General features: G+C 46.7%; 1 protein-coding gene across 12 annotated transcripts in view; it reads right to left on the reverse strand.

Moving 5' to 3' along the window:
- TIAM1 (TIAM Rac1 associated GEF 1) overlaps window positions 1-14,817 on the reverse strand; it is a 193,021-nt gene that overhangs the window by 112,553 nt on the left and 65,651 nt on the right. For 2 of the 12 annotated variants that reach the window (XR_009965520.1, XM_062622182.1), the window contains exon 1: window positions 6,880-7,009. The exons of 6 other annotated variants lie outside the window; for them this stretch is intronic. Coding sequence is in view for 4 of the 6 variants with exons in the window: in XM_062622187.1 (XP_062478171.1) it covers window positions 6,880-6,904 (25 nt within the window). In the remaining 2 variants the exon portion in view is untranslated. Of the gene's footprint in view, window positions 1-6,879; window positions 7,010-14,817 lie in introns of those variants that run through there. 4 more of the 12 variants (XM_062622187.1, XM_062622186.1, XM_062622177.1 and 1 more) reach the window with 2 other exon arrangements.

A 14,817-nucleotide genomic window follows, 5' to 3' on the forward strand; every position in this document is an offset into this window, starting at 1 on the left:
ATAATTCTGCCCCCTCTCCCAAAGATGGGACCCCAGCACCCCCAGCCCTGCAGACATTTATAATCTTAGAGCAACGTTCCCAAAAAAAAAAAAGCCTTGATTGATTTCTTTCACTTGCCCAGAAGCATAAATCACAAGCTGACTGTGGTAGGTACTGTGGTTTTATCATGCTCCCAGACAGCCGTGCTCTGCTTATTCCCTGCATTACTTAATATTATTTCAAAATACAGGCTCCAGCTGTTTGAGTACCTATGTGGATGTGCAGCTTTGCCCTTCTCCAGCCTCAGCCCACTGATGCAAAAAGGCTGTAGGCCCCATTCCAGCAAAGAGGCACTGGCTGTATCCTGGCCAGAGGACAGCACACACTGCCACCTGCTCCGGCAAGGCAAGGCAAGGGGCTCCTAGGACACTGCTAAGGGACCCAAAGTCTTTGTGAATCTCTGGATATTTATACAGGTTTATAAAGTCCAGGTGCCCCAAATCAACTGGCTGCTTCTACTTCCTACTCAAAAAGTCTCCCACCATTCCTTTTAATTTCCCTTTAAAAGAAAAAAAACAGACATAAATTCCAAACTTGCTCAGGTAACCACGTCAAGCATAAAGACCTGTTTTAAACAGTAAACAGAAGCTGAAATGTCATGCATTCATTCAAATGCCTCCAGGAATGACAGCTTGAAGGAACATATCAAATAGTCTGACTATCCAATCTTTTTAAGAAATATGCTGGTAAATTACAGTGATTTATCATTCCACAATAAAGTACACACACAAAACGTGCTTCCCAGAAGAAGATTACCAAGCAATCATCCAGATGTTACCAAAGCATCAAGATTAATTTGCTTAAAAAGGAAAAAAAATAAAAGCAGCAAGGAAATGACTCCTGGTGGCTTTTTTGTCATAAATTTCATCCTGCAACTTCCAACAGAATTGACTTCTGTGTTCTGCCTCCAGTCTTACACCAAGGCTATGTGCATTTCTGGTGCCTGCTGCTGCCTGTGCTCACACCTCTTATGGCAGCGCCTCACTAACTCACTCTGGAATGCCATAAAAGTCAACAAAAACGCAAATTTCCTCCCACTTAAGGAAATAAAAAAAAAAGAAAAAAAAAAAAGGCATTTTCATCGTTGCAGTTGTGCAAAGGAAAAAAAATAAGGCTCCTTTGTTACTGTTAAAAAAAGCACATTAGTCATTATTAACCAAAACAACCTTTGGCATGTATTACACATCACTTATAGTGAAAGTCATCAGACGCTTGGCAAAGGTTTTCAGTAACCACTTTAATTCATTGCATAAACCTGCAGCGATCACTTAATAATCCCCCACCTCCAGGAAACCTGGGAGCAGTTAATGCTCCAAGTCCCGCGGCACCTGATGGGCAGGTTTCCTCCAGCACACCATGTTGTGCTGCAGTATCCCTCCGGCTGCAAAGGGGCCTCATGAGAGGGTCCCCTCATCAGGCAAGGTGGGAAGCAATTTGCAAAGGGAAGTGAGCTGTCTTCCCACGCCTCCGGAGCAACAGACAAAGCCAGCAGGCTCACACACAGCCTCTGCTTTGGGTCTTCCAGGTTTTGCCAGCGTTCATGCAAAACCGGGCACGGGCGAGGACGCGTCTGATCCCTTTGTTGACGAGACTTCAGCATCGAGACACAGGTTTCCCATGACTGGGATAACCCAAGAATCATCTTCTCAGACACTTGCCATGGGCATGGTGCTGGAGAGCAGCAGTCATACGGCTGCATTGTTTTTAGACTCAGATTGATCACTTGGGCTCAGGTTGGGAAGTTTATACCATGTGGTTGATGCCCTTCCAACATGCTAGATTTGGTGGGCTTGGCAATATTTAGCATAATCCCATGCAGGGTGTTAAAATAATTTTTGCTTCTACCAGCTAGGCATATCAGTTAACATGCAGGAAATGTGCCTATCAAGCAGTGCTGTTTAAGTGAATTTTTGGCTTGTAGTAACCATTAAATACTCCTTCTCCAGCACATCCCAGACCTTGATCAAAATCCCTCCTGCCCCAACCAGGATTTGGTCCCCTTTCCTGCCTGGGTGCAGGGAGGCAGCTGCACCCAGCAGCCTCCCACCTCCCTTCCTGGTGGTGGCCTTGCGCAATGGGGAGTCTTTGTCTTCAATGTCTAAGGGCCTGGAGCACACTCTGTATATACCTTCCCCGCCCAGGTTAATGTAAATGAGTAACAAAGCAATTTTCAGCTGGGAAGCAGACAGAAGAAGGCTTATTCGTCTTCCCTCCAACTTGAGGATTAGAGGGACTCGGCTGCAGGACCACACAGAGCTGTTTGCTCACCTGGGAAGGTCACAACACGAGGTTCTAGGACTGCTACAGCCATTGCTAACATGAGCTGTGAAGTGCCCTCTCACGAAAAGCCCAACTGCTGCTAGCATATTTTCAGCAGCCACAAGGCAACATAGTGTATAGAAGGAGAGACTGACATCAGGGGCTCCATCCATCCTCCAAAACCAATGGAGGCAGGTATTAATGCAAAACCTACATGCTTCCCTTTTTCCTTCCCACCCCTGATATTTTATAGGCTTCCAAGCACTGTTTTCTGGCTTTGAACAAAGTGCTACAGTGAAGGTCTGGCAACTTTCCTGACTCATCCATCTGCAGCTATGACTTGCAGGTGCCCTGGCTGCCTACGTCAGAGAGCTTTATATTTGGAGGGGTCACCCTCAGCACCCAGGACAAACACCCGGATAGCTCCAACACTACCTGAAAGAGACGATTCCCTAGGCACACAGGAAGCTTTGGCTCTGTGAAGCAAGAGGCCAATGCAGCAGAACCAGCCACCTCTGCCAGGAAGTGCTGTGGTCCACCAGCCTCTGCCTGCCTTCCTAGCAGCTGTGCAGCTCCCTGGGGCAGTCACCATGAGCATCTGGGCAACAGTAGCACTGCAAGTGGTGATAGTCAAAAAAGAAACCAAGTACTGTTTCATAAAGACAATGCTATTCAAGTGCTGTTTATGTGCTTATTATCCAATACAAAAGCCCCCCAAAAAGTGAGGTGTTTTCTTGCACTAGTCATATGAAACTGAGTCCACCGGTTCACAATTGATTGGAAGGGAAAATAGAAATGCAGAGCAATTTTCACAAGGGAAAAAAAAATGTTTCTGCTTCTTCAGAAACAAACACAACCATTCCCACCATCATGGCCACCCAGCAGCACCACTTCTATTTCCCTAGTCTGCAGAGAAGCACACCTCCCATGGCTTTCACATACTCCTCAATCCGCAAGTAATCCATATACCTGATCTTCTGACAGACCCAAACCATTCCTGAAAACGTCCCCACCTCCAAATACTCATGCCATTACAGCAGCGTGTACACATATGCAAGATGATCTGTGGTCAGGCCCAAGTCAGCTTGTGGAGGTACTGCTCATTAGCTGTAACTCAGGTCCACCTATGGCAATGCAAGGTAATGCACCTTATCTTATACCACGCTTGGAGAAGCTGCACCACGGCACATTTGCTGTGCTCCTCCTAACAGCATGTACACACTTAGTTCCTGCAGCCCAGGTCATGCTTGGCAATTTATTAAACTCCATTAACATAACTGTGAGTTTGAGCTCTTAATTACCCTGTAATCTAGGCAAATACTAGAAGATGCAAGAGTTAAACCACTGCTGGTCTCATACGAGCTAACCTCCAACCTGCTCTTCGCTGCTGGGAAGACCACCAAAGGCAGAGAGGGAGAACTGGAACTGCTGTGGATGCTGACAGCAGTGAGATCACTGCAGGCTGCATTGAGCCAAGGGTGGGCACAGAGACCCTGCACAGGACCACAGCTACATGGGACCCCTCAGCTTGCACGCACCCAGATGCACGCACTGCCTAATGGGCACCCCGCTCCACCGCTGGCCACTGCTGGGATCATGCAATTTGCTGTATGAAGGCTTTTTAAGCTACCTGAGAACATCACATTCCAACTCTTATTGAAAGCGTAATTGGAAGTCTCAAAAAGCAATTACACTAAAAGCACTCTGCAGTGAATCAACTAACTACCTGTTTGCCCGTGAGCCTCTAGAACCAGCCACAGCATCAGCCGATGGGGCTGTACTTCCAGGGTACGTGCATGGAGCTGAGCACGGAGGGAGGCTTCACACATGGGAACAAGCCAACAGCTTTCCCCTGGAAAGAACTGGGGTTTGTTTGTTACCACAGACACTCACCCTTTCTCAAGTCCTTTGACACCATCCCACCAAGAAAGCAAACAAGCAGCAGATAGCAAGCCTGCTGAGCCAGGGAAAAAGGATGTTTGTGTTTGTTTACAATTCAATTACAACTTGAGATGTTGCAACCAATAAAAGGAAAAACTACATTCTGGTTCTAGAAACCCCTAAATCTTGTGTGACCTATGCCTTGTGAGGCACAATAAAAACATAAATATCTACATGGTAACTTCCCTTCCCCCCACCCCCCTGCTTCTGCACTGTTTACAGCACAGCTGGGCTAATCCCATTTCCACTGCTCTGTATTCTGACCTCCTTAAACAACCCCATGATAGGATGTTAAAACACTCTAATCTATAAATAATGTATTCCCCTCATCCAGCAATGGATTACTGGGCCATAAAACTCACTGCAACACACCACACAGTTGCCTGTTTAACAAAATAATACTGAGAAAGACTTATCAGTAGAGAGTTGTCCTCTTTCGTGCCAAATTCTGTTAAAGATTTGACGCCCCCATTACTTTTGCATTGGAATTTTGTTTTTTAATAAATTGTTTAGGAGCTGGTATTTTATCCTAGTGACCTCTTTTTCCCCTCTCAAAGACCCTTTACAATTTTTTTTTTGTGCTATTAATCCTCACAGCATGGCAAAAGACCAGCACCAGCTAACTAATCTGAGCCAAAGTGAAGGGGGAGCAATAAAAGGCTGCCATACGGCACAGGACCTCAACATACATGACGAGGCCACACTTTAAGCCCAAACCAATCTGTTGTCCCAAGCGGGGAGCTCCCATTTTTTTTACACCACCCCCACCCCCCACCCCCCCCCATAATCCTGCCTTAGTTTCTAGTGGGAAGATGCTTGAATATTCACTGGACACCATGCTGGGCCACTCCAGGTCACTGATGCCGCAGGAAACTATCTGTATTTTCCTTGGGTTTCATTTTCAAACAGCCATTACCTACAACTCAAGACACCATATGCAACTTCATTTAAAGATAAATGAGTCTGTTCTGAAGACTGATGCCTAATAGGCTTGCTCCCACTGCTGCGATGATGCAAAATCAATGACTCCTTGCCACCAATACCAGCAGGAATCTTACCACTGATTTCCTAGAGCAAAAGCATAAAGCTCAAACAAACCACTTAAGAGATGCAAATTTGCAGTTTTACAGATACTTTTTTTTCCACCAGCCATTCTGGAAAAATAAAGTGTTTCTGCCTCAAAACAAGTTGGAACCCTCTTGAAAACAGACGTGCACCCTTTAAAGAGCAGTTCCCCTAGGAAGCGTAACCAGGCTTGCCACACTTCAGCACTTAATTCCTTAGCTCTATCTGCTGTGATTAACACAGCAATTTTCCACACATTTTTCATAATGCACAGATCACTTCTAGCTCCAAAAGGACTGGGGAAAAACAAGCAACCCACCAACACCCACAAAACCTGCTTCTTTCATTCCACTGCACTAATCACATGTGAAAATTGAAATCATTCCTGCAATATGAAAACACCATCAAAGGAATTAATAGCCGCCTTGACAATGGGTTTCTGGTATGTTAAATGAAACGATTAAAGCACTAACATTTCCAACAGCTACAGTGTGATTTAACTCCCCCCCAAAAGGTACACATTATACTTTGCCTCTGCACAGGAGTATTACTCATGGCTGATGGGTTGCAGCGCCACTCTGAATCAGGTCTGAACCCTGCCCGTTGGAAAGCAAGCCTGGTGCCCCTCAGGAAGCAGAATCCATATCCAACATTCCTACAGCAGCCCTGAAGATTGCAGGTCAGGATGGCAAGCCCAGAGAGGATGGCGAGCCAGCCCCTCAATAGCAGAGGAAGAGCAGAGCCAGGAGACAATGCTACTCACTTGGTTATTAGCCCGAATGCTTAGTCACAGTAATTGCAGGGCCAGGGCTCTGTACTCACATTTCCTGTCACCAACCCAAGAATTAGGCAATTTAGATTTAAAGATAGTAACCAGTATATAAAATAACTTGGTAAGTGATCGCAAAAGTAGCTAGGAGAAAAATGAGCAACTCAATACGGAAAAGGTTCCCCTACCCCCTGCTTCTGCAGCATTATCAGATCCCAGATGAGTGCGAGATCCCACCAAACCCAGCCTTCCCACCCTTACTGAAAAGCATGGCAGCATTGCCCGTCGCAATGTTTCAGCTTTCCCCACCTCACAGAAACACCTAACAGAGCTCAATTCAAGTTGAAACCTTTCATGGGGTTCATTTTCAACAATTAAAGAGCACGGCAACCTGTAATTACTGAAAATAAAGCCAGACAGCAGGAGAAGGGAAACATCTTTAATAAGTAACACGATACTATATTTTCTCTCTTGGGGAATTTAAGTCCCCAGCTCCCATTCAATCAGTTTGAGCTTTCAGTGTCTGCAATGAATCCGGTGTGCTTCAGCTACCTGCAAGAAGCACAGACTCTGCAAGAGGAAACAACACTTGACGATTTGATTAAATGTGACCCAGAGAAAGCAGCACCTCCATCTGTGCTGGGGGAAGACAGAAGTTAGGAGAAGAAAGCCTTACGGGACGCACAGTGGCTTAGACAGCACAACAACCCTACACCCCTCAAACACTTTTTCCCAGCTCTTATTCCCCCAGTCCAGCACACACACAACGCAAGCAAAAGTTAACGTTGTTCGTGAAGTAGCTTACCACTCATCATCAACAGCACAAACATCTTCGCCTGTTGTATTTCCCAAGCCCCAGCTGCCTGTAGCAGAAAGGAGGAAGCGCCAGCGTTTCATTCCCCTTCTGCTTCAGAGTGGGTGTAACTAGTTAAGTTTCATGCTAAGATGAGACGGGTCAATTGGGTGTGTTTGAAGGTTTGGGGTTTTGCCATCCCTCCTTCCTTCCCTCCCTCTCTTGATTAATTCCTCCCGTAGCAGGCTTCAGACGAGCTGCCACTCAGCCCCGCTGGCTCCTGAAATCTGAATTCCTAAGGACACCCCTCCGGGGTGACTTTAACTCACCAGCCTGGCGTGCTGCAGGAGGAGCCAAGAGCTAAAATATCCAGTCAACCCACAGAGGCGACTTGCACATCAGCTACATGCGAACCAGCTGCGCAGTCCCCTTCTTCGTACTGTGAAACTGCATCATCCTGGGCATTTCACTGCATTTTCAGGGAGCAATTCACCAGCAAGACATAAAACAAAAAACTTCTGACCTCCTCTGTGCCTTTTGCCACTGTCCTCGACTGCCTGATGTCCCAGAGGATTTCTCCCTGGGTACATATCTGGACAATGCTTCTGCAGAGGACATGCATTCAAAAGGCACAGGCAATTGCCTCCCATTAAGCTGTCCACAGGTGCTAAACTGTTTGCATGATCAGGAACTATAGGGATTTAAAAATTACACATAGATCTGGTTTTACTTAATTCACCACTTCCACGTAACTGTCTCTGGATTAGGATTTGAGCAGCAGCATCCTCAAGACCAGGGCTGGTTAATGGTTGCTATAAATAACAAATACCAGTACAAAACCTAAACCATCTGTGTTTATCCTCCAACTTCCCCCACCTTGACTCTGCACCATTTATACGGGAGAAGAAAAACAGGTATCAAACTATTCTTGGAATGAAGTAGACAACACAGTAAATACAAAGACAACACAAATCAAACCGGTTAACAAATTAACATTTAAAACTCTGTGTGATACTTCAAAAAAACAGGCTATTAGGCAATAACCATATCCTTGCAGTTCTGCTCTCTGCAACCCTGCAATGACCACCAACTGGGAAAAGGACAAAACCATTAGGAAAAGAAAAAAATCAAATGGCAAAAGGTACGTAGAGCAGAAGCCCAGGTCTCCCACATCATTTTACCACTGTTTTGTGACGGCAGCAGTTAAATATCTGCAGTGAGGCTGTGGGTGCTATGGGTCCTGGCAGAGAGGATGAGAGATGACTATTTTGGGCCAGCAGGAGATGAGATAGTTGGAGAAGTGATTTGATGCAGCACAATCATCTTTACACACCCCATTATCAGAAACAGACGAGCAAGCCGAGCTTCCTGGTACGGCAGTTAGTTTTAGCCCACTTCAAACAGCAGGTTTGATTTAACTTTACATCTGAGTACTTGCAGAGTCAGATGTTTCTGATGTATCTGCCCACATTTAGAAAGCACCAGGTCCCCTGTGACCACAGGCACTCTTGATTAGCACCAGAGTCTTCCATCTCAACAGTAAAAAAGGGCTGAAGGAGGAATGGGATCAGACAGACTGTCTGGACTAGAAAGCACTGCAATGATCGATCCTTAGCCTTACGGTTAATTTAAACACCAAGTGAGCAACACCAACAGCTCCTGTTTGCGGGCAGGGCAGAAGAAACAAACGGGACAAAGCCCAGGGGAGCGGACTGCCTCCTCCAGCAGTTTTTGTGGCTGGTAACTAGCAAACCCAGAGCAGGCGAGCAGGTTTGGTGAGCCATGGGTGACTCAGAAGGCAATGGGGGCTGCTGCTACCTGCCTTCAGGTTCACTCAGGCAGGCACGGCCAGCACTCACCATCTTCAGCCCATTCAAACAGCCCAACAGGCAAAGCCACATCCAGAGCTCTGACGCCTCCCGCCTTAATCGCTCCCATCAAAACGACTTCGCCATTACACGGAAACCGATGTGTATGCATACACAGGCGTGCTTGCACACAAGCTCCCCTAGATACAAAGCAATTATGCCCCAGTCCTAAAGGAGGAACATATATGCTTACTACAACAGATTGCAAGTGATTGTCTGAAGCGTTTTTCAGCTTAAGAGGACTAAAGGAGGCACACCCTTTTGCTCCCAGTGTCAGGTCAATTTGCATTCTGCCACAGCACTTTGGGCCACCTTTTCCTGCTGGCTCACTGCTACCTATAGCAGACCCTCGGCATAGCCAGGACTCACAGGAAAACATGAACTATGTGTGCCTCGCTCCCTGTAAGAGCTGCTTTCAGAAAGCTTCAGACAGCTAAGTCATAAATCAGCAAGTCCCAGGTTAGTCTGGCCACTGGTGGATTTTAAATCAGTGCAGATGGATGAAAGAAAAGCAGTGACTTCCCCTTCCCACTGTGACCTGTAGCACTGAATAAGAAACAGCAAGTAATAAATAGCAAGACTGATGTACTGGAGAGATGCACAGAATTACAGGTGCAATCACATAGTTAAGGTTTGTTGTCGGTACAGCATTTGATTTGGTTGATACGGCTGTGGCTGCAGTCCTGAGGAGGGGCTGGAGGGAGGGGCAAGGGAAGCCTCTCCCCAGACACATGTTACCCAGACTCCAAAGCTCACTGAGGAATGGGACGATGGCCTTCAGGGAAGCCTGGCTGTGCCAGGCAAGCTGCAGAGAGCAGGTGTCCATGGCCACTCGGGGAAGGCTGACAACAGCCTCTCCAAGAGCCATCCAGCGCAGTGCCATGGCTTGTCAGCTCATGCCTGCCTGCTGCGGGAGAACAGGCATTTCCAGGCCCTGGCCCTGTCACCCCAGCTAGGCTGACGCATTTGGATACACGCCTTTTGATGTGGGCTTCCTCTGAAGGCGCATGAGCCAACTTACATAAATCTTAATGCTCTCCTGCGCTAAGTGATCAGCAAAGACCTACCGAAACCTGTTTTGAGACAACCTAGCATATCCAGCCCAAAATGGGCTGGAGACAACCAGGCCAGCCAACAACTAAGCTGGACAACCTCCAGGAGCTTGAAGAAGTGGCCGTCAGCTAAACCCTGAGGTTGAGGGCATGCATTTACTCTCCCCGTCTCAGCTGAGTAAAGACGATACCACTGGGAAAAGACCCTTTTTCTTCCAACATCAGCAGGACAAATCCCAGCAACCCTCCAGGGAGTCCATGGGCTCACCCAAACACCCAGCTGAGATGTGGAGATCCCATCACAGAGCCCTGAGGAGAAAGGTCCTCCAGCATAGCATGATCCACTTGCAGGACAGCACCTTCTCAGTGGTGAAAGGAGGAGAGAGGGGCTCCCATCAGACACAAGCCAAGTCTGTATCCTGTATAAAGGTGTATTTATCAACCCCTAATTAACATGCCGGGCTTCTCACACCCAGGCACACCTGCTAATTAGCACATATGAGTTAATATCATTTTAACAATGGATTATCACTTTGGGCAGAAAAATGGGAGTCACTTCAGTACAGTGACTCACCCCGAGCACAGCAGCAAGGTAAGATACAAAGAGGATCAGCCACGCTTGCACAGGGCTACACAGACAGTATCTCTGACTACGGCTTACTTTACAAAGCCAAGGTGCTTCAAAAATTCATGATTGTATCTGTCTCATTTTCCACCTGCACAAACAGATGGCCTTGAAGAAGCGTCCTGTCTTGATCCTCCAGACAACTGGAGCCACTCAGGTGTTTCTTCAAGTCCTTATAGCCATGGTGGAGCTGCTAATGGTCCCAGCCACCATGATTACCTCCTGCTGTGGTCAGTCATGTTTCAGGACATGACACAGGGCCCACCAGATACTTATCATCTGCCAGGAATGACCCCAGGGGAACATCAAGGTGCTGATGCCTAACACCAGTTTCGGGGTTACTCCAGACATCCCATAACCACAGACCAATGTGGTGGCTAAGGCAAGCACCCTGGTGCACGTTACTGCGACATTATACCTCTTTTTCACATAACACTGTAAACTGCAGCCCTACAAATGTGACCTGGGCTTCAAAGTTCAAGCCAGCCCTTACAGATCACTGAGGATGATATGTCCAAGCCATGCACTGGCTTTCACCCTGGTACCCCTTCCCTGGGAGCAACATCCACACTTGTGCCTGTGCACCTCAGCATCTGACAGGAGGGGCTGTGACCAAGAATACTGCTAAAGCAAAGGGCTATCTCTGTGTAGGTGGGGACACTGTTTGACTCGAGCCATCTTATATTCAATGATAAACTGAGGAGGAAAGTTCACTTAGACTGCATTCATTTTTTTACGTCTCAGTTTTTAGACTGGATCTCTATGATGTAGAAGCTCACAAGAGGGCACTGGTGGAAAATCACCACACCGCCATCAGAATCACTTCTACCCCCTGAAATTGACATTTAACACTGCCTGCCTTCACGTTATTCAATGAAAGCCTGCAAACCAACCCTTGACAATTGAAGAACGTTACCACCATAAAAAATTATACTAGATTGAATGTATGCATTCTCCCTCTTATCAGAAAGATTTTCTCAGCCTCACGGTTCTATTTGGATTTAGGAAGGGAGCTGTGAAAGGTTAAGTATTGTTCAGCCACAAATAGCTCCCTTTCAGCCTCTACAAAAGTAAGGTAATGAACTACAGGGCTGGGGCTTTTCCCCTTTGGACAGGTCAGCAGATATATCAACTCACAGAAAAACTGACCCCTGCTGTTGCATTGCAAAGGGTACTTGAAAAAGGTTTCTAAGAGCTATGGGGAGTGGATGCTGGCGATGAGCCAGCACCCTTGCCTGTGAAACCAAGACAAATGACAAGTGACATGAACTGGAGCAAACACAAGTTAAAATTTAAGGTTTGTATTTCATTGTGCTGCTTGTGGCTGGCAGTTCTCACATGGATGTGGGCACTTTGCTCACACTCAGCACGCATAACTTCACGGGCAAAGGCAGGGCTTCTTGTCTCTTTACTGAGACAGTCCAGGTGCCTGTGGGTACAATACACACCTCTGTGTATATAGGATTAATATCTGTAGAAGAGGCTAGCTTCTAGTCATCTAGCCTCAAGAAAATATGCTCAGTGGGTGAGCTCTTCCAGACACGCACGCTAGCACGTGTGCACACACGTACCTGGAGTCCCCACAAGCTTCTGCACCTCCCCAGAACCAAGATAGAGTGCCCAACACCGCCTGGCTGTACACAATGCCTCCAGCCCAGCTCCCCCCTTGAGCAGTGAAGCAGGTACCACTGCAACATCCAGCATTGCACAAGCCTCGCAACAGCACCCATGAGCCCGTTTGGTCCTTACCACAAGTACCGCATGGTGCAACAAGCCAGAGTTCAACAAAAGTAGGATCATTTCCTTTTTTGAAGAAAAGGCTCAGGAACACTTTATTCAGGACCTCTTATCTAAACACCTCCTCTCGGTTCTTTGAAAGAAACTAGGCAGTAGCTGCTGTCATTTTCATGCTGCATTCTGACATGCTTCCACCACATCCCTGCCAACAGTTTTAATTTCATTGGAAAAATCAGCTCAAAATGAGAGTGACAAGCTGTACGCTGGTGATGATGCTGTCAAGTGATGGATAACGTAGGTTTACATTAGTTGTCAAAATTTCTCAACACTAAAAATAGGTATCACAAGATTTCGATTTCACCACATTGAAGTATTAAACACATGGGATATTCACACCTTCAAAAGAGCCTGAAGCCCCTCAAAGCTAGGCAAAACCAGCAGTGTGTGACGTACAGCAAAGCAATCTGAGCACGACTTATTCTGAGTAGAAAAAACAACACACTGCTGTATGAAATCTCATTAACAACACTGGCCAAAGTGGAGGCAAGATGTTGCACACAACATGAAACACAACAGCATGATAAGGGATAAACACTGCAAAGGAAGGAAGAAAGAAAGAAAAAAGAGCTTGGAGGAGAAAAGAGAAAATCCAATATTGCATTCTGTTATCCCAGCTCTTGGTCAAGATCCCACTGAAAGAGAGGGCAGAGATCTTCCCGCGGCAGCTCCTCCTTTCCCTCCTGTCATCCCTTGCCTGCCCAAACCCAGCAAGAAAAGGTCCAGAGCCACAAGGCTGGAGAAGGATGAGAAATCCCATGAAAAGCAAGTAGGTTGCTGGAGGGCTGATATTTCCATTCAAGGAATGACTTCTCCCCAAGTGGTGATCCACCAAAGGACACTGGCCAGGCAGCAGGTTGCCAAAGGAGAGGTTGTTTTTATGGGTAAGATGGATGGTGGGGGTGTAGAGAACATTTACAAACTAAATTCAGCTTGCTTATTCCCTCTGAGTCACTGAGATGACTAGCACTGGCAGAGTTGTCCCTATATTAGGCCAATATTTGTAGCAGAAAGAAAATGAAGTATCATAAAGATTTACTAATTAGATGTTATCATAACACTGTGTAAAACTGAAGCAGCACTCCAATGTGCTTTATAAATAATTATCAAATTAACTTTCATGATATCCCTGTGAGGCAGTATTATCCCGACCTTCTGCACAGCCAAATGGAAAGTGAGTGGTTTGCTCCACAGTCCTTGAGCAGAGGCAGGATTACAACAGACGCCCTGGTCCCCTGTCACTAACACCTGATCCAGGTACTGATCACCCAGGGTGAAAAACTGACTCAAAGCACCCTCATATTAAGTTAGCCAGAGCACCTGATCTGTTTTCACATGAGCAGTGAGAGGGCAGATGATACCTGTCCCAGCATCTTCCTGCTCATGGAGACTGCAGCCCATGGCTCAGACTTAGCAAACTGAGCATGGCAGCTTCAAGCATGGACTATAAACGTCTGCTAAGTCCACTGGCACAACACAAAGCACTCTTCCAGTAATTCTTCTGTCCAGACAGTGCTTCCTTGTGCATCCAACTCTCACCTTTCACTGGAGCAAACAGACTACCACAAGTGTCCTTCCTCCTTCCCTCACTGAGCTTTTTATTGAAGAAGACCAAGGCAGCATCAATGCCATCCACACACCACCCTTTTGGCAATGCCACTTCCACCCATGCAGTGCAGGGCTGATTGGCATATCTAAGGCCAAGTCACTTTCTCAACAGCTCACTGTCAAGCGATAGGAGAGGACAAGTCAGGGAAGGGAGCAATCCAGCCAACACGATGGGCAGGAGAATGAAGAGTAACAGAGGTGACGCATGCACCCTGCTTCTCTGAACTCTTCACAAAAGCATACACTGTAATCAAGGATGCTCTTGCATAGCTACCTGCACAGCCCAAAGCAGGCTTTGGGAATGAGACTGGCTCAGATATCTCCTGCTGCAAGCCCTCATGCTGCCTTCCCACCACCAGCCACACTGCAAATTGGACCACTGGGCAGATCCAAGCTAAAGACCATCAGCTGGTCCTCCCCATGAAGTACTCTGAGACCTTCACAGAAAGGGACAGTAGAGAAGCATAAACTGCTGCTAATTACTTTCTGACGGATGCATGTTAAGAAAGTAGTCAGACCTGGATCTATTTTAGTCATGCTGCATAACAACAGAAGATGCTGGTTGACTGGATGTGTTCTCACTTTCAGAAAACAAGCTCAAATTCATTTCTTCTCTTTTTTATAAATTTTTACAGGCAGATGTTAAAAAATTCACCTCAATGAAAAGAAGCCCCAGACTGGTTTCAGCCTCCCCAGACCAGAGCACGACATGGGAATCACACTGCTCAGTTAATACCTCCCTCCCAGGGGTCCCAACTTAACACCACTCACTCGCAGCCTAACCCAAAGCCCTCCAACATGAGCAGAGACCTTAACTTCAGGTTCTGCCCAGATAGCCATCATCACTGACCTTCACAGGATGACTCAAGGCTATAAACTCTACAGCTGGCGGAGAGGGCTGGCACAACTGGACTTGCCATCCGCGGGAGGTCTCACAGAGACTGAAGGAGATAGGGATGTCTGTTTTGTATCTCAGTGCTTTCCTTCTTCTCCTTTTCCATTA

Source organism: Pezoporus occidentalis, unplaced genomic scaffold (assembly GCF_034315485.1).
Source record: "Pezoporus occidentalis ecotype Australia unplaced genomic scaffold, CSIRO_AGI_Poc_V1 ctg24, whole genome shotgun sequence".
Classification (NCBI taxonomy): domain Eukaryota; kingdom Metazoa; phylum Chordata; class Aves; order Psittaciformes; family Psittacidae; genus Pezoporus; species Pezoporus occidentalis.